The 27,965-nt window shown below is 39.7% G+C and overlaps 1 protein-coding gene across 8 annotated transcripts in view; it reads right to left on the bottom strand.

The window, feature by feature from the left end:
• Nucleotides 1-4,552: 4,552 nt before the first annotated feature.
• CEP126 (centrosomal protein 126) overlaps nucleotides 4,553-27,965 on the bottom strand; it is a 106,083-nt gene continuing 82,670 nt past the window's right edge. For 5 of the 8 annotated variants that reach the window (XM_058686445.1, XM_058686447.1, XM_058686451.1 and 2 more), the window contains 3 exons: nucleotides 26,790-26,999; nucleotides 16,060-16,124; nucleotides 5,719-6,145 (listed from right to left, as the gene is read on the bottom strand). In XM_058686445.1, coding sequence (XP_058542428.1) covers nucleotides 6,083-6,145; nucleotides 16,060-16,124; nucleotides 26,790-26,999 — 338 coding nt within the window. In that variant the 3' untranslated portion in view covers nucleotides 5,719-6,082. Of the gene's footprint in view, nucleotides 5,170-5,718; nucleotides 6,146-16,059; nucleotides 16,125-26,789; nucleotides 27,000-27,965 lie in introns of those variants that run through there. The other 3 variants (XM_058686446.1, XM_058686448.1, XM_058686449.1) reach the window with 3 other exon arrangements.

The following is a 27,965-nucleotide window of genomic DNA, read 5'->3' as shown; positions in this document are numbered from 1 at the left end:
GTAGGACACCGCGGCCCCGGCACTCCAGGAGCCTCGAGCCGACATCAGTGTCCACATCCATGCAGGTGTCACCCTGGCTGTGCCTGGAGGGGCAGCACTGCCCGGCTGTCAAGCACCTTGCGGCTCTTCTACCGTGGCAACAGTGACATCGCTCTCCTTCCATATCCCCGGTGTTGGCTTGGCATGTGGCTTTCAAATGGATTGTCTAGATTATTAATTCCTGTGGGTGTGGACGTTACTCTGTATAATCCATATCAAAATGGCATCTATATATAAGTGCTTCATACATTTTTAAGAAATTAAGTGTATGTTTTAATGTTTTATATAATTACAGTGGTATTTGTTATGAATCAAAAATTGCAACATAAGGTACAGCCCAAGATTTTAAACATTTTTAGAGCTTTAAAAATTTTAACTTTTTGGGGCACCTGGCTGGCTCAGTCAGTAGAGTGTGTGACTCTTGATCTTGGAGTCGTGAGTTCTGGCCCCACATTGGGTGCAGGGATTACAGAAGACTTGTAATAATAGTACAGAGTTCCTATATACCTGTTTCCAGCTTCCCCCAATGTTGACATCTTACATAACCATGTCAGAGTTATCAAAACTTAGAAACAAACATTTTCGTAAGACTGTTAACTACACTCCAGATTTTCTTAGGATTTCACCAGTTTTTCCACTACTGTCCTTACTCTGTTCCAGTGTCCGATGCAAGGGATCATATCATATTTTATGTCCTTTAGTATCTGCTCATCTGTGACAGTTCCTCTGTTACTCCTTTTCTTTCATGACCTTGACACTTTTAGAAAGTACCCGTCAGGCATTTTGTAGAATGTCTCTGAATTTGAGTTTGTGTGACGGTTTGTTTTCTCCTTGATTGAAGTTACACCTTTTTCAACACATTATGTCAGGGGTCACAACATGATTTCAACGTTTTTTACTGGTAATTATGACCTTGATTACTTACAGTCAAGTGATATCTGCCAGGTGTCCCTACTGTAAAATGACTTTTTTCTCTTTGTAATTAATAGATATTTTGAGGGAGATACTTTGAGGCTATCCAAAGGTCTTATTTCTCCTTAAACGTTGAAGCTAATGTTAAGATTCATTTGTGGATCCTGTTTGCAACAATTGTGTGGCTTTCCTTTTTGTTTAATTAAAAAATTATCTTACTTCATTTTAATTTTTTTAAGTAGCTTCATGCCCAGCATGGAGCCCAATGTGGGGCTTGAACTCATGACCCAGAGGTCAAGATCCGAGATGAGATGAAGAGTCGGAGGCTGAACCAACTGAGTCACCCAGGTGTGCCACCAATTTTAAAGATAAATCTAAATTTCTCTTAACAGTTATTAGAAGTTCTGCCTTTCACAAATGTTTCCAAACTTTTCTTTTGATTTTTTTTTTTTTTTTTTTTAATTTTTTTTTTTTTCAACGTTTTTTATTTATTTTTGGGACAGAGAGAGACAGAGCATGAACGGGGGAGGGGCAGAGAGAGAGGGAGACACAGAATCGGAAACAGGCTCCAGGCTCCGAGCCACCAGCCCAGAGCCTGACGCGGGGCTCGAACTCACGGACCGCGAGATCGTGACCTGGCTGAAGTCGGACGCTTAACCGACTGCGCCACCCAGGCGCCCCTCTTTTGATTTTTTGATATCCTTTGCCCAAAAGATTATTGTCTCTTGTAATGAGTCTTACAGGTTTATTCACTGATAGAACTGGCATTTCCTTTGATTTCCTCTGAACTTATCTTCTCAATTTGAAAGAGGATCCTTTTCTTCCTGAAGGCTTAAAACTCAGTATATAGGCATTTTGCTTTCTTATATTTTAAAATGTTACATATATATAACCCCATCATCACTGTCGTCACTTTTAGCACACAAAATGCTATTCTCTTTCACTATAACTGATAACGAATCTTGATCTACTTTTGTCACTGTCAGTGAGCCCTCTCTGGATCTGCGAAAATTCTGGCACCTAAATCTGGAGGATTTAGGGCTGGTATTGCATAGGGACTCTGGTCACACCACAGTCTCACAGAAGGACGATGCGGTAACATACAAGCACTAGTAAAATAAATACCCTGTCCTGCTTTACAAGCTCACCAGATAAACTTGTTTGGCCCAGACTGACCAGATTTTAACAAATCTTTAAAACTATCTTCAACTATCCTTTGTTTGTAGAGACATCCTTTGGTATGCAGATAACAGGTACTAGGGTTGGGGATTATTAACCATGACACTGGCTTGGCACACAGCTTGCTGCTCAGTGTGGCTACAGCAGCACGTGACTATGCTTTCTTGCCTTTCTAATTAATGAAATAGAGTTTGAGGTGCTTGGAATGCTTCACAAAAAACACGGCACAGCTCTTTGGCTTGCTTGCCCCACGGGAATGCCCTTTAAAAATAATATCCCAATTAGGGGCGCCTGGGTGGCTCATTTGGTGGAGCGTTCGACTTTAGCTCAGGTCACAATCTCATGGCTGTGGGTTTGAGCCCTGGGTTGGGCTCTGTGCTGACAGCTCGGAGCCTGGAGCCTGCTTCAGATTCTGTGTCTCCCTCTCTTTCTGCCCCTCCCCTGCTTGCACTCTGTCTGTCTCTCAAGAAATGAATAAAAATGTTAAAAAATTTAAAAAAAATCCCAATTCACAAAATTGTATCTTGATAGCATAAAAAAATGCCCCAATTATTTGCTAGAAGTGACATGCAGCTTTCTATTTTTTAAAACCTGAGCCTGAAATTTTCTGTTGCCTTCCTGAAACCTATGCTTCTACCCCCCAAAATAGGAAAGTACAAAATGTTTTCTCTTTCAGTCATGTCTTCCCATTAATCTTCATTTTTCCTTTTCTTCTTTTTTTTCTTTTGTTAAATGCGTATTTATTTTTGAGACAGACAGAGTGCAAGCCGGGGAGGGGCAGAGAGAGAGGGAGACACAGAATCGGAAGCAGGCTACAGGCGCTGAGCCATCAGCACAGAGCCTGAAGCGGGGGTCGAACTCACCAACCGTGAGATCATGACCTGAGCTGAAGTCGGACGCTTACCTGATCGAGCCCCCCAGGCGCCCCAATCTTTGTTTTTTCATTTTTCTCTTCTCCCTTATTTCATCCAGTAGCCGCCATATGTAGCAGAAAGAACATGGGTGCTGCAGCCAGACAGACCTGGGTTTGAATCTCAATCTGCCACTGGCCAGCTGTGTGACTCTGGATGGGAGTAACGTCTCTGAGTCTCTGAACTCTAACCTGTAAAGGGAGATGAGAATATGTGTTTTGGCTGCCTGCCTGGAGCAAATAATAATCCATGTACTGTAATGGTAGGTATTCCTGGATGCGCACCCTCGGCCAAAACCACTCCTAGGAAAGGAGTATTTCTCTAAATACGTGAACAGTCCTCTTAGATCTGGCTGAAGCATCCCTTGTCCCTGGTACTGAGTCCTGTCTTCTCTCTTCTGGAAATGTGAGGGAAGAAACGCACATAGGCATAGCCGCCCAAGCCCTGCGGCTGCCAACAGGCCTGCTTGTCAAACACCCACATGTGCAGTGAATCCTGCCTTATTCTCCCAGGACCACTCACCTCCACCTCGTGCTATTTTCATCACTACCTTCACCCGAGGAGGTAAAATGCCCATTTTGGAAATGTCCATTTTATAATTTCATTAACAATTCAGATTTGAGAGCACAGTTATAAATTCTAATTTATTTGCATCTGTATTTAGAGTTCTCTATTTGAACCTCTTCCTAGATCAATCCTGAATACAAGGAAGCTCTGAGAGCCGGAGCAGGGGCTCCGGGTGGGCTTGTTGAATGGAGTAACGACCAAAGGGCCGGAGCCTCCGGGTAGGGACCCAGGAAGGATGGTGTTTGCCACCTGCTCTCTGTCTCCTCCAAGCCCGGGAGGCTCTTCTCTCCTCTTCATTCTCTTAACAGTATTCTTTTGGTGAAGTCTGAAGGTTTTTTCAAAATGCAGAATGTCATTTGTGTCCCTGTGTTCACAGAGCTTGAAGTCACGGTGTCCTCACACTGATGTACCAACGCCCACTCACATGTGCATGTCTGGGCTGGGGACAACAAAGCCACTGGGAGAGCAGGAAGGGGGGTGACCTTCTGGTTTCTCATTGTTGCTTCCAGATCACTGTTTCTTAACCTAGTCTGCTTATTACAATTCTTTTGGGGAGATTTAAAAAAATGGAAATGCCCAAACCGCACCTTGTTTCCCGTGTGAGTTCAACGTGCAGCTAAGGTTATGTTCTAGATGCTTGTTTTCTAGATGTGGACCACGGACCAGACACATGCGACAAAAACCCCCCTTTCCTGCCCACTGGCTGAGCTTTCCTCCCACTCCCACCAAGGCCCCCTTCATTTTACGTGGATATTTGCGCAAACGTCACCTTCTCCAAGACCTTCTCTGGCCACCCTACCTGTTGTCTGAAATCGCCCTGCGAGCACTGTGCCCCCTTACTGCGCTCGGGTTTTCATTCAGCATGCTTTATAACTCTGCTGGCATATTCTTATGTTGAAAATCTGTATTCCCTGCTAAAATGTAAATTCCATGAGACAAGAAAATAATTACTTTTGTTTTTTATTGTGTTCCTAATATCTGGAGCAGCACCTAGCACATAGTAGGGGCTTGATAAAGGGAACGGTTGAATATTTTCCCCTACGTTCGTTATGTTGATTTGCCTCTGGGTCCCCGCTTTAATTCCTAAGGCCACCGATGAGAATGACCACCTCTAACTGTCAGGAGCTCTCTATCCACAAGAGAGGTACGTCCACACAAGTAACTACAGTCAGGGAGGCACATAATTTATACCAGCGGTAGTAGAGAGGATTCTTAGGAAGCACTCGAGGAAGTCAACCTCAGCAGTGTTTGGGGGGACTCTGGTGGATGGCAGTGGGACAGGAAAGGCATGCTGAGCCCAGGGTGCGGTGCTGGCTGGGGGAACCGGTGCCCTGAGGGAAAGGTGGCAAACAGGCCGCCAGCTGGGCAGGAGGCCTCAGGGGGCGGAACCTTGCGCACATTCTCTCCAGGGGCCAAGGGCAAAGCTCTGAGGACCTGTAAGACAGGCCTGGTACGAGAGATTTTTACTCTGGCCATCTCACCATGTTCTACAAATGCCATGCTGTCAGCCTTACTGGTGTGAGAGGTCAGAAACTCAGCCTGAAGCAATCCAGAAGAGAGCCTGAAGTAGAAAGGTTGATTGAAAATAAAAAGACATATGCGATTATCATAATTCTATGAAAAAACTTTGATAATCATATGAAGTTTCATGATCATACAAGGGGTTTCTCTGGTTTTCTTGTTTCTTTATTTAAATATTTATTTATTTATTTTCAGAGAGAGAGCGCGTGAGCACGAGTCGGGGGAGGGGCAGAGAGAGATCCTTGCCCCTCTTTTGGTTTTCTTAACATCCCTTGGCAACAACTCCAAAGTACAGAGATCCTTCAAAGTCTTAAACAAATAGCTTTACTATATATGTGGGATATTACTGACTGATCATAAACTTTTTAGGGATGCCTGGGTGGCTTAGTCGGTTAAGCATCTGACTCTTGATTTCAGCTCAGGTCATGATCTCACAGTTGGTGGGTTCAAGCCCCACATCGGCTCTGTGCTGACAGCTTGGAACCTGCTTGGGATTCTCTCTTTTGCTCTCTCTCTCTGCCCCTCCCCCACTCTCTCCCTCAAAATAAATAAATAGACTTAAAAAAATCATAAACTTTTTACACCACTGTACCAAAATTTAATAGAATTTATTAGGAATTTTAGAAAAACAAAGCTTCACAACTATAGCTAATACATAATTTTAATAACAAAATATCCTGTTGTATTTTTAAATATAATGAATTTATTTTCAGAAGCATGCCCATTAAAAACAATGAAGCATTTCCATTCACTAAAAATGTATCAACAAAATACATAATAAACTTGTAGCATAAATGTAAACTAGTCAATTTATCTCCATTACCCATGTTATGATTTACCTTTATTTTATGGTTATAGTATTTTAAATTATTAACAAATGCAGAAATCTAGGATATATTTACAGGAGATTATCAAAAATAATGATTCCATTTAATAGTTACTGTTATTCTTCATCAGTATTTTCTCTGCACTCTGGATCCAACATCAGGAGATAGACTGGTCCTTGGCTGGCTGTTCTGTAACATAATTTCAGAACACTATTTTACTGTAGTATTCATAGGCAGATTCACAGGTGGATCTCCTTACAGATTATGGATGTTAATAACACTAAATTCATAATTCAAATTCTCAAGTGCTACATATACATCAACCTCAACATAATGAGTACCACTTCACATAAAGCATCATACCAATGATAATAATTCATAATCTTCACCCTTTGCTATTGGAAAAGGTGATTAGCAGGTGCCTTTTATCATAATCTGGTGTGTAAATAGTCACAATTTAGCAGTTTTATTTTCTAAGGGAAGCTCCAGCAACTCATGTAACACCCTAGGTGTAGTTTAACAACGTATATTGGGTTAAAGAAGTTGCCTGAGAGGACATTAGGTAAAAATTCATTAAATTCATAAATTCATAAAATTTATTTTAAAAAAAGTAAATATTCCAAAATAAAAATTCTGTTTTTGAGAGTCATAGTTTTTACACTGAAAAGCCATGGCTGGTGTCTTCAGGACGCCCTGGGACAAGCCTCTGAGAGGACAGTGTTTGCATGTCGTCTCTATTAGAACGCAAGAGACTTGAAGGCAGGAAAGTATTTTCCTCTTTCTAGTCCCAGCCCTCACACACAGGCACTGTGTGTCTGACACAGTGAAAACCCAGGCAATATCTGTTCAATGAAGAAAAAGAGGGCGCCCAGGGGGCTCAGTTGGTTAAGCGCCGACTTCAGCTCAGGTCATGATCTCACGGTTCGTGAGTCCCAGCTCTGTATCGGGCTCTGTGCTGATGGCTCAGAGCCTGGAGATTGCTTCAGATTCTGTGTCTCCCTCTCTCTCTGCCCCTCCCCTGCTCGTGCTCTGTCTCAAAAATAAACATTAAAAAAAAAATTAAAAAAAGAAAAGGAAAGAAAAAAAGGAGACCAGTATGATAACTTCTATGAAAAGAAAAAAATCAGGCTGCTATGGTTGCCAAAAAGAGGAAGTTCTAAACTTTGGCAGGATAAAACTTGGGCTGAATAAGCCTTCCTAGAGGGAATGGCAGTGAAATGAAGCCTGAAAGAATGAGTAGGAGAGAAGTATGTAAGAGGACAAGTCCTGTAAGGCAGGGGATGAGGGGAAGGCAGTGTGGGCCCTGGAAGGACAGGGAGCTCCAGGGAGACCTACCTGTCGCTCAAATGTATATAACTTACAAGCTGGGGAGCAACCAGAGGTGCAGATGGGAAGGTCGTGAATGCAGTTCTCTGGAGTTTTAATTCATCTTTTAGGTGACAGGTAAGTGCTGACACAGGAGAGTGATATGTTCATATTCTTGGTTTACAAAGATTACTCTGGGCTGATGGAGATTACCCTGGACAGATCACATCTCTTCAGGTGAGACATGACACATTCTTCTTCTTCTTTTTTTAAAAATGTTTTTTATTTATAGAATAAATTTAATGTTTACTCGATGTTTTTATTTATAGAAGCCAATTTTTGATTAATTAATATTTTTAAATTTACATCCAAGTTAGCTGGCATATAGTGCAACAATATTTCAGAAGTCGATTCCTGAATGCCCCTTACCCATTTAGCCCATCCCCCCCTCCCACAACCCCTCCAGTAACCCTGTTTGCTCTCCATATTTACAAGTCTCTTATGTTTTGCATCCCTTCCTGTTTTTATATGATTGCTTCCCTTCCCTTATGTTCATCTGTTTTGTATCTTAAAGTCCTCATATGAATTGAGTCATATGATACTTGTCTTTCTTTGACTAATTTTGCTTAGCATAATACCCTCTAGTTCTACCCACGTAGTTGCAAATGGCAAGATTTCATTCTTTTTGATTGCCGAGTAATACTCCATTGTATATATATATATCACATCTTCTTTATCCGTTCATCCATCGATGGACATCTGGGCTCTTTCCATACTTTGGTTATTGTTTGAAACAGCACACCTGTATCCCTTGGATAAATACCTAGTAGTGCAATTTCTGGGTCATAGGGTAGTTCTATTTTTAATTTTTTGAGGAACCTCCATACTGTTTTCCAGAGTGGCTGTACCAGTTTGCATTCCCACCAGGAGTGCAAAAGAGATCCTCTTTCTCTACATCCTTGCCAACATCTGTTGTTGCCTGAGTTGTTAATGTTAACCATTCTGACAGGTGTGAGGTAGTATCTCATTGTGGTTTTAATTTGTATTTCCCTGATGATGAGTGAAGTTGAACATTTTTTCATGTGTCGGTTGGCCATCTGGATGTCTTCTTTGGAGAAGTGTCTATTCATGTCTTTTGCCCATTTGTTCACTGGATTATTTGTTTTTTGGGTGTTAAGTTTGATCAGTTATTTGCAGATTTTGGATACTAACCCTTTATATGATATGTCGTTTGCAAATATCTTCTCCTATTTCATTGGTTGCCTTTTAGTTTTGCTGATTGTTTCCTTCACTGTGCAGAAGGTTTTTATCTTGATGAGGTCCCAATAGTTCATTTTTGCTTTTGTTTCCCTTGTCTCTGGAGATGTGTTAAGAAGTTGCTCTAGCCAAGGTCAAAGAGCTTTTTGCCTCCTTTCTTCTCTAGAATTTTGATGGCTTTCTGTGTTATGTTTAGGTCTTTCATCCATTTTGAGTTTCTTTTTGTGTATGGTGTAAGAAAGTGGTCCAGGTTCATTCTGAACTTCACCGTCCTGTTTTCTCGACACTATTTGCTGAAGAGATTGTCTATTTTTCATTGGATATTCTTCCCTGCTTTGTCAAAGATTAGTTGGCCATATGTTTGTGGGTCCATTTCTGGGTTCTCTATTCTGTTCCATTTATCTGAGTGTCTGTTTTTGTGCCAATATTATACTGTCTGGGTGATTACAGCTTCGTAATACATCTTGAAGTCCAGGATTGTGATGCCTCCAGCTTTGGTTTTCCTTTTCAAGATTGCTTTGGCTATTCGGGGTCTTTTCTGTACAAATTTTTTTCCATACAAATTTTAGGACTGATTGTTCTAGCTCCGTGAAGAATGCTGGTATTATTTCGATACAGATTGCATTGAATACGTAGATTGCTTTGGGTAGTATCGACATTTTAACAATATTTGTTCTTCCAACCCAGAAGCATGGAATATTTTTCAATTTTTTGTCTTTTTCAATTTCTTTCATAAGCTTTATATAGTTTTCAGTGTGTAGATGTTCACCTCTTTGGTTAGGTTTATTCCTAGGTATTTTATGGTTCTTGGTGCAATTCTAAATGGCATTAATTCCTTGATTTCTCTTTCCGTTGCTTCATTATTGGTGTATAGGAATGCAATTTATTTCTGTGCATTGATTTTATATCCTGTGAGTTTGCTGAATTCATGGATCAGTTGTAGCAGTTTTTTTTTCTGGAATCTTTTGGGCTTTCCATATAGAGTATCATGTCATCTGTGAAGAGTGAAAGTTTGACCTCCTCCTGGCTGATCTGGATGCCTTTTATTCCTTTGTGTTGTCTGATTGCTGAGGCTAGGACTTCCAATACTATGTCGAATAACAGTGGCGAGAGTGGACATCCCTGTCTTGTTCCTGACCTTAGGGGGAAAGCTCTCGGTTTTTCCCTATTGAGGATGATATTAGTGATGTGTCTTTAACATATGACTTTTATGATCTTGAGGTATGATCTTTCTATCCCTACTTTCTTGAGGGTTTTTATCAAGAAAGGATGTTGTATTTTGTCAAATGCTTTCTCTGCATCTATTGAGAGAATCTTGTGGTTCTTATCCTTTCTTTTATTGATGTATCACAGTGGTTGTTTTGCAGATATTGAACCAGCCCTGCATCTCAGGTGTAAATCCCACTTGATTGTGGTGAATAATTCTTTTAATGTATTGTTGAATCTGGTCAGCTAGTATCTTGTTGAGGATTTTTGCATCCATGTTCATCAGGGAAATTCGTCTATAGTTCTCTTTTTTATTGGGGTCTTTGTCCTGTTTTGGAATCAGGGTAATGACATGCTGGCCTTGAAGAAGGAATTTGGAAGTTTTCCTTCCATTTCTATTTTTTGGAGCAGCTTCAAGAGAATAGGTGTTAACTCTTTCTTAAATGTTTGGCAGAATTCCCCTGGAATGGCATCCAGCCCTGGACTCTTGTTTTTTGGGAGATTTTGATTACTAATTCGATTCCTCTACTGGCTATGGGCCTGTTCAAATTTTCTATTTATTCTTGTTTCAATTTTGGTAGTTTACTTGTTTCTAGGAGTCTGTCCATTTCTTCCAGATTGCCCATTTTATTAGTGTATAATTGCTAATAATATTCTCTTATTGTTTTTATTTCTGCTGTGTTGGTTGTGATCTCCCCTCTTTCATTTGTGATTTTATTTATTTGGGTCCTTTCCTTTATCTTTTTGATCAAAATGGTTAGGTGTTTATCAGTTTTGTCAATTCTTTCAAAGAACCAGCTCCTAGTTTCACTGATCTTTCCTACTGATTTTTTTTTCTTTTTTTTTGGTTTCGATAGCATTGATTTCTGCTCTAATCTTCATTATTTCCTGTCTTCTGTTGGTTTTGGGTTTTATTTGCTGTTCTTCTTCCAGCTCTTTAAGCTGTAAGGTTAGGTTGTGTATCAGGGACCTTTCCTCCTTCTTTAGGAAAGACTGGATTGCTATACACTTCCCTCTTATGACTGCCTTTGCTGCGTCCCAGAGGTTTTGGTGTTGTCATTTTCATTGGCTTCCATGTACTTTTTGATTTCCTCTTTAACTTCTTGGTTAGCCCATTCATTCCTTAGTAGGATGTTCTTTAGTCTCCAAGTATTTGTTATCTTTCCAAATTTTTTCTTGTGGTTGATTTCGAGTTTCATAGCACTGTGGTCTGAAAATGTGCATGGTATGATCCATCTTTTTGTACTTGTTGAGGGCTGATTTGTGTCCCAGTGTCCAGATATTCTAGATATCTTCCTTGTGCACTGGAGAAGAATGTGTATTCTGCTGCTTTAGGATGAAATGTTCTGTATATATTTGTTAAATCCATCTGGTCTAGTGTATCATTCAAAGCAATTGTTTCCTTGTTGATTTTCTATTTAGATAACCTGTCCATTGCTCTAAGTGGGGTGTTGAAGTCCCCTACTATTATGGTATTATTATCAATGAGTTTCTTTATGTTTGTGATTGATTTATATATTTGGGTGTCCCACGTTTGGAGCGTAAATGTTTACAAATGTTAGATCTTTTTGGTGGATAGACTCCTTAGTTATGATATAAAGCCCTTCTTCATCTCTTGTTACAGTCTTTATTTTAAAATCTAGATTGTCTGATATAAGTATGGCTACTCCAGCTTTCTTTGGTGACCATTACCATAATAGATGGTTCTCCACCCCCTTACTTTCAATCTGAAGGTGTCTTTAGGTCTAAAATATGTCTCTTATAAATAGCATATAGACGGATCTTGTTTTCTTATCCATTCTGTTACTCTATGTCTTTTGACTGGAGCGTTTAGTCCATTGACATTTAGAGTGAGTACTGAAAGGTATGAATTTATTGCCATTATGTTACTTGTAGAGTTGGAGTTTATGGTGGTGCTCTTTGGTCCTTTCAGTATTTGTTGCTTTGGGTTTTGTTTTGTTTTTTTCTGTCTTTTCTCCCTTCAGAGAGTCCCCCTTAAAATTTCTTGCAGGGCTGGTTTAGTGGTCATGAACCTGCTCTAATTTTTGTTTGCCTGGGAAACTTTGTATCTCTCCTTGTATTTTGAATGAAAGCCTTGCTGGATAAAAATTTCTTGGCTGCATATTTTTCCTATTCAGCACATTGAATATATCCTGCCACTCCTTTCTGGCCTGCCAAGTTTCTGTGGATAGGTGTGCTGCAAACCTGATATGTCTTCCCTTGTAGGTTAAGGACTTTTTTCCCCTTGCCGCTTTCATGATTGTTTCCTTGCCTGAGTATTTTGTGAATATGATTATGATATGCCTTGTTGATGACTGGTTTTTGTTGAATCTAATGGGAATTCTCTGTGCTTCCTGGATTTTGATGTCTGCGTCTTTCCCTAGGTTAAGAAACTTTTTCGCTATGGTTTGCTCCCATAAACCTTCTACCCCTTTTTCTCTCTTTTCATCTCCTGGGACCCCTATGGTTCTGATGATATTCCTTTTCAATCAGTCACTGAGTTCTCTGATTCTTATATCATGCTCTTTTTTTGCTTTGGTCTCCCTCTTTTTTTTCTGCTTCATTATTCTCCATAAGTCTGTACTCTCTATCGCTGATTTGCTGCTCTGCTTCATCCATCCTTGCCGCCTGAAACATGATAAATTCTTAAACAAAGGCACTAACAGGAGGAATGAAGATAGTGGATGGATTTGAGGTGTATTACCAGGAGGACATATTGCCTGTGGGCATGGGAGAAGGAGAAGCCTGGATGAGATACACATTTCTGTCTGGGAAGTCTGGAGGATGGTGTCATCAACTGAAGTAAGAATTAAAAGAGGTAGAAGAGTTTTGGGGGGAAACTTGGGAAACTGAATCTTGGCTCTGCCACTGAATATTTGTGAGACTTGAGAAAATTCCTTGATGTCCTTCGCTTAGAATATTAAACAAGATAACGTGTGTGAAATAATTTGGGACAGTACTTTTCAGTGGTAGGAATCCCTAAGTGTGCTTCCATTCTTCTTTCTAAATATATCTCAACAAAATTTGGGTGCCATTAAAGAGTATTAATTGACATTTAGCATTCACCAAGGGGCTTTGCAAGAAAACAGTGGTATTTTATGGGGCATAAAATCTTGCTTCAGAATATTAAAAACGTTTCCAGTTCAAATACGTCACCTAATTTTATTGTAGCCTGAAAAAGGTACATCATATATTTAAAAACCAGGTATAAAAAAATCATAAAGTCTCAACCAATATTTTCAAGTATGTAGTATGTGCTAGTTTCTATGAAGTAGACAGGTAAATGGAAAAACAGCCTCAAGAATATAGTTCCAAAGAAGATCACTCATGTAAAAAGACAACCCACAAAAATACCTATGGAGTAGAAGTATAAAACCAGTGGTACTACAGTAATTAAGTTCAGAGGAGAATGTGGTCATCATAAGCTGGATTGGTCATGGAGAGATTCATGGGGGAAGTGACATTAAGTTGGTGCTTAGATAGGTTGGATTAGGAATGTAGAGCAAAAGTACAGCTGGTGCAGTTTGGAACTGGGGTGAACATGAACAAACAATGAGAAGAACATGACAGCATACTGAGTACTGCAGACTTGAAGGACAACACATTAAATTTCTTTGGCTGGAAGGAAGATTCATAGTGTAAAAAGAGAGGTAGGTGGGACTATGAATTGTTACAAATTGTTATGATTCCTATTATTTACAAGGAAGTTATGCTTTGCATGTACATTTCACTTAAGTAGTTCCAGGAATGTTACCTTTTTCTGAAACGATGCAACCTTTTTTTTGAGACGATGTAAATGGATAAGATGATCACAATAGTGGCACTAATGATAATGCAACCCAATGGTGTCTAGCATGTGTTGTGTTACAGGCACTGTTCTAAATACTTTACACTGGTTCTTCTCTCTAGAAGCCCTCACAGGTACACTAGAGGATAGATGCCAGTACCATTAAGATGATTATGACTAATCAATCAGTGAAGGGATACAGGAAGGGATGGGCCAAATTTTGTTCCTCTGAAATCTTACAACAGCACTTGCTCTGAGTGGTGGAAGCTGACTGCCTGCCACCTGAGAGATCCTGCTCAAAATTATTTCTTTTGCTCATGTTACAAGTGTCTAAAATCCCACTTTTAGAAATTCACTATGCTTCTTCCCAGAAAAATTTTTTAAATGATTTAAATGGTTTTAAGTCTTTTAAAATACTTTTTAGAAATGAGGGGCACCTGGGTGGCTCAGTCAGTTAAGCCTCTGACTTTGGCTCAGGTCATGATCTCATGGTTCATGGGTTTGAGCCCCACATTGGGCTCTGTGCTGATAGCTCAGAGTCTGGAGCCTGCTTCGGATTCTGTGTCTCCCTCTCTCTGCCCTTCCCCTGCTTGTGCTCTCTCTCTCTCCTTCTCAAAGAATAAACATTAAAATTTTTCAAAAAATAATTAAAAAAAATTTTTTTTTTTAACGTTTATTTATTTTTGAGACAGACAGAGACAGAGCATGAATGGGGGAGGGTCAGAGAGAGAGGGAGACACAGAATCAGAAACAGGCTCCAGGCTCTGAGCGGTCAGCAGAGCCCGACGCGGGGCTCGAACTCACGGACCGTGAGATCATGACCTGAGCCGAAGTCAGCCGCTCAATCGACTGAGCCACCCAGGTGCCCCCAAAAAATAATTTTTAAAAATGAAAAATTATCTTTTAAAATTCAAGCCAAGTATCTCAACAGGAGTGAATATGCCAGTCCATTTCTTTTCCTAAGAGGAAAAACCCAAAGCAACACCACCAAACACTGTGGGAGAAGAAAACACAAGGAGTGACAGAATGGGCGGAAACACAAAAAACAGTAATAAAACACATATGTGGGGGGTGCAGCATGGCGGATTAATATATAAACTTCACTCTCGTTGTGAAGTTTCCAGAGAGATACATAATTTTTGAGAATTATAGAAATTATAGAAGAAAATAGATCAGGAGTCAAAGTGACAGTTGCCAAAAGACTCCTGTACAACAGTCACTGCATCAACAATGCCACACCAAAAAGGCTGTTTCTGAGAACCATTTGCAGAGACCGAAACAAGAAGCTTCATGAAGGCAGGGGCAGCCTCTTTCTTCTTCTTTACTACCACACTCAGGACACAGCAAAAATCTAAAATGTGGGCAGGAAATGTGTAACTTTGTTTATGTAAGAGCAAATAATAAGAAATGAAGTATACTTGTGTCGTCGTACTTTTTACTGTCAAGATTACAGAACTGAGGGTATGTGATGAAAAACAATTGAGCAAGCATCCAATGAATTCTCTAAGAAAACACTTTTTTTTTTTAGAAAAAATTTTAATGTTTATTTATTTTTGAGAGAGAAAGAGACAGAGTGTGAATGATGGAGGGGTAGACAGAAGGGAGACACAGAATCTGAAGCAGGCTCCAGGCTCTGAGCTGTCAGCAGAGGGCTTGATGCAGGACTTGAACCCACGAACTGGGAGATCATGACCTGAACCAAAGTTGGACGCTTAACAGACTGAGCTGCCCAGGCGCCCCTCTAACAATGCATTTCTTTGTCGAACACCTAAGTTGAGGATAGTAAGAGTCCAGGTGCCTCACATAGTCTTAATTCATATTATGGTAATTTGTATACACTATCCATGTGTGTTCTTTCTCCCTGTTAGACTGAAAATTCCTTAATGCACTAAATTGCCACTTATATGTGTATCTTTACCAGAATCCAGTGTCAAGGCAAAAAACAAAAACAAAATTCCAAATAATGATGTCTAGTTTTGAACTTTGAAAACACAAAAGGGAGATGGGCAAGGGTGGGATCATTACCAAGGTAAAATAACCAATAATTTTCCAGTTAGGCTACATACCCATATACTACATATCAGTAGTGCAATGATATCAGTTTCTGTTCCCATGGATGATGAAATACTCTGGTTGGAAAAAACTTATTATTTTGATTTTTTTTTTAATTTTTAAAAAATGTTTATTTATTTTTGAGAGAGACAGAGAAAGAGAGTAAGTGCAAGTAGGAGAAGGCAGAGAGAGGGAGACACAGAATCCAAAGCAGGTTCCAGAGCTCTACGTGGGGCTAGAACTCTTGAAATCATGACCTGAGCTGAAGCTGGATGCCTAAGTGATTGAGCCACCCAGGCGTCCTATATATTTTGATTGTTTTAAATGAGAGGATATTTGCTGATTCTAACAAAACGTCTCATCATTGAAAGTTGACTGGGAGAAAAACTCCCTAAAAGCCAGTATCAAGAAAAATTAATTTCAATACAGGATTCTTACACACAAAATCATGACATTTCCTAAAATGAGAAAAATAAAAGCTTCTTAAAGTACTTACCAGAAATGGTATTATTCGTAAGGTATTTTTGATGGATGGATTTTTGCAAATGGTTTCTTGTACATCTGAAATAATTATACCATGACACAAAAATAATTCAGTTACGTATGCTGACAGAGAAGAATCAAATGTTAAGTTCTGGTGTCAAATACTCAACGTGGGGAACAGACTTTCTTCTTTGGTCACCAGAAACAGTCTTTAGACTTGTATTAGGTTAGGAAATAGAAGTAATTTGATGAAAAACAATTATATAAAATTAATGTTGATAAAAAGAAATTCCTAATACTTTGACTATTCTATAACAATCTTCCTTCAAATGCTGGGTTTTCTTGTCTTTTTTTACTTCCTTTTTAAAAAATACAGTACTTTTATTACTTTTTAAAGTTTATTTATTTATTTTGAGAGAGCGAGAGAGAGCAATCAAGAGAGAGAGTGAGCCAAGGCATGAACGAGGGAGGGGCAGAGAGAGAGAGAGAGAGAGAGAGAGAGAGAGAGAGAGAGAATCCCAAGCAGGCTCAGTGCTGTCAGTGCAGAGCTTGATGTGGGGCTGGAACCCATGAACCATGAGATCATGGCCTAAGCTGAAGTCGGACACTCAACTGACTGAGCCACCCAGGGGCCCCTCTTCTTTTGTAAAACAAAAGGGAAATTTGATTCTTTGATATCTCAGGAAAGAAGAGATGTTTATTTAGCTATTAAGGCATAAAAGTTGAATAATTTGTCAACTCATGCCTTTTCAGTGCTTAAGCTTTGGTCCATATAAAAGCAAGGGTCTGGGCAAAAGAAAAAAAAAAAAACAACCTTCAAGCAGAATCCTTTATGTGAAGCATTTAAGTATGTCGAAGTATCTAATAGGAAAAAACCCTCTAAAAAAACTGACCTGAGTTTTTTACTCTTGATCTTCATAATTGGACATCTTACAGCCTTAGTTATATATTGCTTCTGGGGTTGTAGCTCCCTGCTTTTTATTAATATATTATTATTATTATTTAAAGTTTATTTATTTTTGAGAGAGAGAGAGGGAGAGCTTGTGCATGAGCAGGGGAGATGCAGAGAGAGAGGGAGAGAGAGAATCCCAAGCAGGCTCCACACTGTCAGCGTGGAGCCCAATGTGGGGCTCAATCTCATGAACCTCGAGATCATGACCTGAGCCAAAACCAAGAGTTGCCCACCAGGCACTCTTATTAATATTTTATTCTTAAATTTTAATTTTGAAATTAACACAAAAAACATATAGAGCATATATACATATTGCAATTAATTATAATGAAGCTAATGTCTATGTAATGACCTAGACTGAGAAATGTGCACATTATCACTATTTTAGGAACTTCCCGGAGCTCCCATCTCCATGCCTCTCTGGGGATTGCACCTCCTTTCCTTGCCCACAGAGGTGACCGATTACATGGGTTTTGTGTCTGCATAATTATAGCACATGAGTATACATGCATATCATATTGCTTGTTTTACCTGTTTCTGAACTTCAAATAAGTAAAACTGACCTGATTTTCATTCTGAATTTTTATTATTTTTTAAATTTAAATTTTGATTCATTTACAGTGCAATGTAGTTTCCTGGGGTAGAATTCAATGATTCATCACTTACATATAGCACCCAGTGCTCATCACAAGTGCCCTCCTTAATACTCATCACCCATCTAGCCCATCCCCCACCCACCTCCCCTCCATCAGCCCTCAGTTTGTTCTCCATATTAAAGGGTCTCTGGTGATTTGTTTCCCTCTCTTCTCTCCCCTCTACCTTCCCATATGTTCATGTTTTGTTTCTTAAATTCCACATACGACTGAAATCATATACTGTTTATCTTTCTCTGATTGACTTATTTCACTTAGCATAATACAGTCTAGTTCCATCCACATCATTGCAAATGGCAAGAGTTAATTCTCTTTGATGCCTGAGTATTATTCCATTGAATATATACACCCATCTTCTTTATTCATTCATCAGTTGATGGACACTTGGGCTGTCTCCATAGTTTGGTTATTGTAGATAATGCTGCTATAAACATCAGGGTGCACGTACACCTTCAAATCTATATTTTTGTATCCTTTGGGTGAATACCTAATAGTGCAATTGCTGGATCGTAGGGTAGTTTTATTTTTAGTTTCTTGAGGAATCGTCATACTGTTTTTCACAGTGGCCACACCAGTTTGCATTCCCACCAGCGGTGCAAGAGTGTTTCCCTTTCTCCGCATCCTTGCCAACATGTGTTGTTTCTTGTGTTGTTAATTTAGGCATTCTGACCGGTGTGAGATGGTATCTCATTGTGGTTTTGATTTGTATTTCCTTGATGATGAGTGATGTTGAATATTATTTCATGTCTGTTAGCCATCTGGATGTCCCTTTGAAAAATGTCTATTCATGTCTTCTGCCCATTTCTTAACTAGGTTGTTAGTTTTTTGGGTGTTGAGTTTGAGAAATTCTTCATAGATTTTGGATACTAACACTTTATCAGATACCTCATTTGCAAGTATCTTCTCTCATCCTGTAGGGTGCCTTTTGGTTTTGCTAATTGTTTCCTTCGCTGTGTGGAAGTTTTTATCTTGATGAAGTCCAATAGTTCATGTTTGCTTTTGTTTCCCCTGCCTTCAGCACTGTTGTCTAGTGAGAAGGTGCCCCAGCTGAGGTCAAAGAGGTTGCTGCCTGTGTCCTTCTCTAGGATTTTGATGGTTTCCTGCCTTCCATTTAGGGCTTTCATCCATTTTGAATTTATTTTTGTATATGATGTAAGAAAGTGGTCCAGTTCATTCTGCATGTTGCTGTCCAGTTTTCCCAACACTATTTGCTGAAAATATTGTCTATATTTCACTGGATATTCTTTCCTGCTTTGTCAAAGATGAGTTGACCATATAGTTGTGGGTCCATTTCTGGGTTTTCTCTTCTGTTCCACTGATTTATGTGTCTGTTTTTATGCCAGTACCATACTGTCTTGATGACTACAGCTTTGTAATACAGCTTGAAATCAGGAATCGTGATGCCTCCAGTTTTTCTTTTTCAGGATTGCTTTGGCTATCCAGGATCTTTTGCGGTTCCATACGAATTTTAGGATTGTTAGTTCTAGCTCTGCGAAAAATACTGGTGGTATTTTAATGGGAACTGCATTAAATACACAGAATGCTTTGGGTAGTATAGACATTTTAACAATGCTTGTTCTTCCAATCCATGCGCATGAAATGCGTTTCCATTTCTTTGTGTCCACTTCAATTTCTTTCATACGCTTTCTATAGTTTTCAGAGTATAGATCTTTTACTGCTGTTTTTAATGTTTTATTTTTATTAAAAAATTTTTTTTAATGTCTATTTATTTTTGAGACACAAAGACATAGCATGAGCGGGGGAGGGGCAGAGAGAGAGGGAGACACAGAATCCGAAGAAGGCTCCAGGCGCTGAGCTGTCAGCACAGAGACTGACGTGGGGCTTGAGCCCATGAACAGTGAAATCGTGACCTTAGCCGAAGATGGATGCTTAATTGACTGAACCACGGACACTTAACCGACTGAGCCACCCAGGCGCCTCTTTATCTTCTACTGCTTTAGTTAGGTTTATTTGTAGGCATCTTATTGTTTTTGGTGCAATTGCAAATGGGATCAATTCCTTGATTACTTTTTCTGCTGCTTCATTATTGGTGAGAAATGCAAGAGATTTCTGCACACTGATTTTATATCCTGTGACTTTGCTGAACTTATATGTTAATTCTAGCACCTTTTTGGTGGAGTTTCTTGGGTTTTCCACACAGAGTATCATGTCATCTGCAAATAGTGAGTTTGACTTTTTCCATGCTGATTAGCATGCTTTTTCTTTTTGTTGTGAGATTGCTGAGGCTAAGACTTCCAGTACTATGTTAAATAGTAATGGTGAGAGTGGACATCCTTGTCTTATTCCTGATCATAGGGGAAAGGCTCTCAGTTTTATCCCATTAAGGAGATTAGCTGTGGGTCTTTTGTTTATGGTTTTTATGATCTTGAGGTCCACCTATCCCTCCTTTTTGAGGATTTTTATCAGGAATGGGTGCTGTATTTTGTCAAATGCTCTTTCTGCAACTATTGATGGGATCATATGGTTCTTATCCTTTCTTTTATTATAGTCATGTATCACATTGATTGATTTGCAAATATTGAACCAGTGCTGTAGCCAAGGAATAAATTCCACTTGCTCATGGTGAATAATTCTTTTAATGTACTGACTTTGGTTTGCTAATATATTGTTGAGAACTTTTGCATTCATGTTCATCAGGGATACTGGCCTGTAATTCTTTTTAGTGAGGTCCTTGGTTTTGGAATCCCCAAGGTAATACTGACTTCATAGAATGAGTTTCAAAGTTTTCCTTTTCAATTTCTTTGCTGGTTATGGGTCTGTTCAAATTTTGTATTCCTTCCTGTTTCAGTTTTGATAGTTTGTGAGTTTCTAGGAATTTGTCCATTTCTTCCTGATTGCTCAGTTGGTTGGCATATAAATTTTCGTAGTATTCTCTTATGATTGTATTTCTGTGGTGTTGGTGGTCATCTCTCCTCTTTCATTTGTGATTTTATCTATTTGGATCCTTTCTCTTTCCTTTTTGATAAGTCTGGCTAGTGGTTTACCAATTTTGTTAATTCTTTCAAAGAACCAGCTCTTAGTTTCATTGATCTGTTCTACTGTTTTTTGTTTGTTTGTGTGTCATTTATTTCTGCTCTAATCTTTATTAGTTCCCTTTTCTGCTGGCTTTTGGCTTTATTTGCCATTCCTTTTCTATCTCCTTTAGGTGTAAGTTTAGGTTGTGTATTTTGGACCTTTCTAGCTTCTTGAGATAGGCCTGGATTGCAATATACTTCCCTCTTAGGACTGCCTTTGCTACATTACAAAGGTTCTGGAGTGTTGTGTTTTCATTTTCATTTTCTTCCATGTATTTTTTAAATTTCTTCTTTAATTTCCTGGTTAACCCATTCATTCTTTAGTGGGATGTTCTTTAACCTTCATGGGTTTGAGGGCTTTCCAACCTTTTTCTTGTGGTTGACTTCAAGTTTCACATTGTTGTGATCTGAAAATATGTATGGTAAAATCGCCATCTTTTTGTACTTGTTGAGGGCTGATTTGTCACCCAGTGTGTGATCTGTTCTGGAGAATGTCCCATGTGCCCTCGAAAAGAATGTATATTCTGCTGTTTTATGATGAAATATTCTGAATATTTTTGTTAAGTCCATCTTGTCCAGGGTGTCATTCAAAGCCATTGTTTCCTTGTTGAGTGTCTGCTTAGATGATCTGTCCATTGCTGTGAGTGGGGTATTAAAGCCTCCTATTATTAATGGTTTTTTTTAAAGCTTTATTTCCGAGGTGCTGACCTCTGAAACGTCACACTTGGCACACTGTTGTTTATAAAAACCTAGTGGTATTGAAACCCTCTCCTTTTTCCCCCATCAATGGTTCTGGGGAACATTTTCTTGTCCAGTCCCCAGAGCATGTTTTCATTCTTTCTCTCTAGCTGCTTTTGGGGGGAAGTGCTTTCCTGAAAAAACTTGAGGTGCCGCTCTCTCCCCCTTTCTCCTCTTGGCAAAAACGACTCCCTCCCCTCCGAGGTACCCTGGCTCTTCTCGCCCCCCAGTTCACCTCTCAGCACCATGCACCTGCTGCATTCTCTCCCTCAAACTATGCAGATCATTGTGTGAATCCTCAGATCGATTTCCTAGGTGTTCACAATGGTTTGATGTTGATCTAGCCGAGTTTGAGGGACAAGTCCAGGGTCTCCTCACTCATCTGTCATCTTAACTCCTCCTGACTTGTTGCGCTTGTGCTGTGATTTGCCTTATTTTGCCCCAAATTATATTGTTTAGAATCATCTATGATGATGTGTGTAGCTGCAGTTTGTTCATTTTCCTTGCTGAACAGTGGCACATGGATATTCCACATTTAGGTGTTTTCAGTTTGGGGCTTTTAAAAACAATGATGATCTCTGTATACTTCTGCATGTCTCCTGATGCACACGTGCAGGCTTCTCTCGAGGGCATGTATCTGGAAGGGAAATTACTGGCTTGTAGGGTCTGTTCATGTTCAACCTATCCGATGATGGCAGGACATTTCCTCAAGAGACTGCACCCACTCACACCCCAAAGGCACTGCGGGAGGGGCTCCCACCGCTGCACACCATTACCAATGCCTGGCATCCCCCACTGTTAAACCTGTGTCTTTCTGAGGAATATGTAACTGTATTCCATTGCTTTAAAAAAAAAGTGATTATTTATTTTGAGAGAGATGGGAGAGAGGTGGGGGAGGGGCAGAGAGAGAGAGAGAGAGAGAGAGAGAGAGAGAGAGAGCGCGAGCCTCTCTATGCTCCATGCCCAGCACAGAGTCCAACATACGACCCTGGGATCGTGACCTGAGTGGAAATCAAGAGCCGGAGGCTCAACCCCAACTGAGCCACCCAGGCGCCCCTATTTATATACTGTGAATATGAGTCCTTCTTCTTTTTTTTAAAGTTTATTCATTTATTTTGACAGAGACAGAGACAGTGTGAGTTGGGGAGGGGGAGAGAGGGAAAGAGCGAATCCCAAGCAGGCTCCACACTGACAGCACAGAGCCCAACTGACTGAGCCACCCAGGTGCCCCAATATAAGTCCTTCTTGTACGTGTTCTAAATATTCTCTCACATCATGCCTTTTTCCTTGTTTTAATCATGTTTTGATACAAAGACAAGTTTATAATTTTGATATAGTCAAATTCATTATTTTTCTCCTCTTTGGATCATGTTCCATGTGCTCTAAGAAATATTTCCTTACCCTGAGGTTAGAAAATATTTTTATATAATCTCTCAGAAGCTTTATATATTTTATTTCATATTTAATCTTTAATCACAGTAATTTGGCACTAAATTTTATATATGATATTTGATAGGAGTTCACTTTAATCTCTACCTGGTATCCCTTTTTTCCAATATGTAGCAATAGCTTGTCTGAACATGACCCCAGCAGTTGTGGCTTTTCTGTTGGTGTGCTGCCTGGGACCCCAGGACAGGCGTTGACACCTTGTGAGGGCAGCATGTAGCATCCAGCTGCCTGGGACTCTCCTCCAGCAGAAAGAGGCTGCAGCATGTGTACCTGCCTCCCTTCCCCCTAGAACCTTTAATACGTTAGTCACAGCCACTTAAAGCATCTGCACGAGAGTTCCAGTGTGTGAGTCACCTCTGGGTCTGTGTCTGCTGCCTGCTTTGTCCCTTGACAGTGAGCATCCTTCCTCACTTTTTTGGTGTTTGTTAATTTTTGACTGAATGCTAAACTTTATGTTTACAATGGTGGTTAGTGAGGCAAATAGGACTTATGCCAGGAAATGGGGATGCCTATTCTGTGAGGCAACTGGGGCGTGTGTGTGGTTAATCACCAGGAATTGAGTTTTTGGTTTTGTTTTTGTTTTTGAGAGAGACAGAAAGGGCACAAGTGAGCGAGGGCAGAGACGGAAAGAGAGAATCCCAGGAGGGGCACAGGGAGAGAGAGTGAGGGAGAAAGGGAGAAAGAGAGAAAGAAGTGGGGCTTGAGCTCATCCAGTGCAGAGCTTGAACTCATGAACTGTAAGATCATGAACTGAGCCAAAGTCAGATGCTTAATGATGCAGCTACTCAGGAGCCTGAGATTTTTTTTTTTTTTTTTTTTTAAGTAGGCTCTGCACCTAACATGGGGCTTCAACTCTGACCTGAGATCAACAGTCCCCTGCTCCACTGAGCCAGCAGGTGCCCCTGGGTTTGGGCTTTGTTGTTGCTTTGTTGTTTGTGCCTTTAGTCCCTCACTGGTTTACATTCCTCCTGTGTTGTTCTATGTTTCTGCAGGGTCATGGAGGTTTTTTCTTCAATGTTCCTACTCCACTCTTAGTGTCTGGCCTTCCTGTGTGCCTGCACAACCCAGCCAGGCTCTCTGTAGGCTCCTGCCTCTCCTCTGGCAGAGTTCTAGTGCTTGCTACTTTGTTCTTTTTGGTCTCATCGTTGGGGGAGCGGGGAAGTTTTCTGTCCTCACAGTTGTCAACTTTGCTTTGTATCTCTGACAAGTTTTGTGCCAGAGAATTTTGTGACCCTCATGCAATAGTGGGAGACTTCTGCTGACCTTGGGGGAAAGTTCTGTTTTTCCCCGTTGAGGATGATATTAGCTGTGGGTCTTTCATATATGGGCTTTATAAGCTTGAGGTATGATCCTTCCATCCCTATATTCTTGAGGGTTTTTATCAAGAAAGTATTTTGTATTTTGGGGGCACCTGGGTGGCTCAGTCGGTTGAGCGTCCGACTTCGGCTCAGGTCATGATCTCGCGTTCTGTGATTTTGAGCCCTGTGTCGGGCTCTGTGATGATAGCTCAGAGCCTGGAGCCTGCTTCAGATTCTGTGTCTCCCTCTCTCTCTGCCCCTCCCCCACTCACGCTCTGTCTCTCTCTCAGAAATAAACATTAAAAAAATTTTAAAAAGAAAGGATGCTGTATTTTGTCAAATGCTTTCTCTGCATCTATTGAGAGAATCTTGTGCTTCTTATCCTTTCTTTTATTAATGTCATGTATCACCATGATTTATTTGTGGACATTGAACCAGCTCTGCATCACAGGAATAAATCCCACTTGATTGTGATGAATAATTCTTTAAATGTATTATTGGATCTGGTTTGCTAGTATCTTGTTGAGAATTTTTGCATCCATGGTCATCAGGGAAATCGGTCTGTAGCTCTCCTTTTTAGTGGGGTCTTTGTTTTGGAATCAGGGTAATGAAGTGCTGGCCTCGCAGAATGAGTTTGGAAATTTTCCTTCCATTTCTATTTTTTGGAACAGCTTCAAGAGAATAGGTGTTAACTCTTCTTTAAATGTTTGGTAGAATTCCCCTGGAAAGCCATCCAGGCTAGGACTCTTGTTTTTTGGGAGATTTTTGATTATTAATTCAATTTCTTTGCTGGTTATGTCTGTTCAAATTTTCTATTTCTTCCTGTTTTAGTTTTGGTAGTTGATATGTTTCCAGAAATTTGTACATTTCTTACAGATTGCCTAATTTGTTGGCATATCATTGCTCATAATATTCTCTTATTAATGTTTGTATTTCTGCTGTGTTGGTTGTGATCTCCCCTCTTTCATTTGTGATTTTATTTATTTGAGTCCTTTCCTTTTTCTTTTTGATCAAAATGGTTAGGTGTTTATCAATTTTGTTAATTCTTTCAAAGAACCAGCTCCTGATTTCATTGATCTGTTCTTCTGTTTTTATGATTTCAATATCATTGAATTTTGCTCTAATCTTTATTATTTCCCTTTTTCTGCTGGTGTTGAGCTTTGTCTGCTCTTCTTTGTCTAGCTGTTTTAGGTGTAAGGTTAGGTTGTGTATCTGAGACCTTTCTTCCTTCTTTAGGAAGGCCTGGGTTGCTATATACTTCCCTGTTATGACAGCCTTTACTGTGTCCCAGAGGTTTGGGACTGTCGTGGTTTCATTTTCATTGGCTTCTATGTACTTTTTAATTTCCTTTTTAATTTCTTGGTTAATCCCTGAATTAAAACTTTGGTCATCATGATCTTTTTTATGTAATTTAATGTTTTCTATTTTGTCTCATAATAAGACACCAAAACCAATTTGTCTATGGTTAGAATTTGTTTGGTACATATTTTCTATCTTCTTTATTTTCAGCTTTAAGAGTTCAGATTAAGAGTTCCCTTATTGGGTGCCTGGGTGGCTCAGTCGGTTGAGCATCCAACCCTTGACTTTGCCTCAGGCCATGATCTCATCGTTTGTGGGATCAAGCCCCGAGTTGGGCTCCACACTGACAGTGCAGAGCCTCCTTGAGATTTTCTCTCTCTCTCTCTCTCTCTGCCCCACGTGCACATGTTCTCTCTCTCAAAATAAATAAATAAACTTAAAAAAAAAAGAGTTCACTTATTGTGATGAGCACTGAGTAATGTATACAATGGTCGAATTAGTATGTTGTACACCTGGAACTAATATAACACTGTATGTAACTATATATGAATGGAAAAAAGTTAATCTGCACCAAATTCCTTAAGAAGAATCCCAGTGCAATTTAACACCATTTATGTTCTCCCAACTGATGCATTACTTTTAAAAGGCATTTTAAAAGATGTTTATTTTGAGACAGAGAGCAAGCACGAGTGGGAGAGGGGCAGGGAGAAAGGTAGAGAGAGATTCCCGATGTGGGGCTCGATCTCACGAACCGTGAAATCATGACCTGAGCCAAAACAGAGTGGGACACTTAACTGACTGAGCCACACAGGTTCTCCCTTTAGTAGGCGTTTTAATGGTAATGTTTTTCTCTTTGGAACACACACTACTTTATTACATTTAGTATTTCATCCAATGTTTTTTCAAATTTACACTCTCAGACTGTCCATCTGAAATTACTTTTGGTCTGCTAAAGTGCATTCTTTAGCATTTCCTTTAGTATGAGGCTGCTATTAACGAAACATAGGGCAAGGGCTACAACCTACGCAGACACACACACAGACACAGAGAGGTGAACAAAGCCTGACTGTTTTCCTCCCTCACTGGCTCAATGCTGAAGTTCAAGATGTACATGCTTTTCCACCCGTGTGTGTGTATGTGTGTGTGTCTGTGGGGTGTAGCTCTTTGGGAGGCCCAACTTTATGGAGGGAGGATTTTCTGTGAGACTACCCATCTTGAGGATTCTTATTTTTAATTATTAAGTTAAAATAAATTTTAAATTACAATTATCTAAGTACGAAGTATAACATTTCTCACAAAAGGTGATCTTCCACACTTACAGGACAGCCTCTCATTGAGACGACTGAGGGACTGTAGGATCTTCTGTTCATCAGCTGACAGTGCACAGATGTTGAACGGTGGGGTCTTATTTGAAGTCAGATTTGGTTTCTGTAGCTGCTTGCTATTTATGACAGTGAGAATTTCATCCTCAGGCACTGAAGCTTTCACTAGGTTTTCAGCCATCAAAAACTCAGAAGTACTATCTGAAACTACAGAAACTTTACATTAATTACTCTTCGATCCTTTTTTCTCTTTGGGATTTTCTCTTACACCTACTTAACGGACGTGCTTGTATGTATTCACTTCACAAAAAGAAACCCTCTAAAGCTTCTGTTACTTCGCATTTTATTTATCAAGATTATTCGTATCTAGCATGTTCCCATCCCTAATTAAAACACAGAAAGTCAAAGTGATGGCGAGGCAATAAACATTCCTGGAACGTTATCTGAGCTAAAGGAAAAATGCAGCATGTTTAGATTGATTATTCCTGTGTTGTGTTTTTGTTATTCATTGGTAGTACAAAGAGACGATGAAGTAGATTGTCTTTTTTTTTTTTTTTTTTTGAGCGTGAGAAAGAGAAAGAGAGGGTACACACCTGGGAGGGGTAAGGGCAGAGAGACAGGGAGAGAGAATCCCAAGCAGGCTCCGAGCTGTCAGTGCAGAGACCGACATGGGACTCAAACTCAGGAACTGTGAGATCATGACCTAAGCTGAAACCGAGAGACCTACACTTAACTCACTGAGCCACCCAGGCACTTCTAGATTGTCTTTATAATAACAATTAAGATAAAAAAGAGTAAAAGAAAAGAAAAGTAAAGAAAAGTTAGAAAGTGAGCTAATGAGCTGAACTGAACTGACAGCTTAGAAAAAAGACCCAATCAGATCGAAGAACTTAACTTATCAAAGAAGCATCAGAGTCTTGAGAGAAGGGAGAGATAACTCAAGAAATTAGTTTGTTGCTTTTACAAGAATCAATTTGCAGTTTTCTACTACATCATATGTTTAAACAAAATCAAAGGAAATTAAAGAATTTAATTTAATGAATCACACCATTAAAGCAATCTGGAGGAGAAAGAAATAAACACTTCTGAATTTCTGTATGGGAAAGGTTCTTTGATCTTAAAAGTAATGGAAAAATCACTAAGAAAAGACTAAAACATGTTTATTTAAAGGCC

This window comes from Neofelis nebulosa, chromosome 10 (genome assembly GCF_028018385.1).
Source record: "Neofelis nebulosa isolate mNeoNeb1 chromosome 10, mNeoNeb1.pri, whole genome shotgun sequence".
In the NCBI taxonomy this organism is placed as follows: Eukaryota; Metazoa; Chordata; class Mammalia; order Carnivora; family Felidae; genus Neofelis; species Neofelis nebulosa.
The sequence above is the reverse complement of the archived record's forward strand: the minus strand, read 5'-3'. Positions and strand labels throughout refer to the sequence as shown.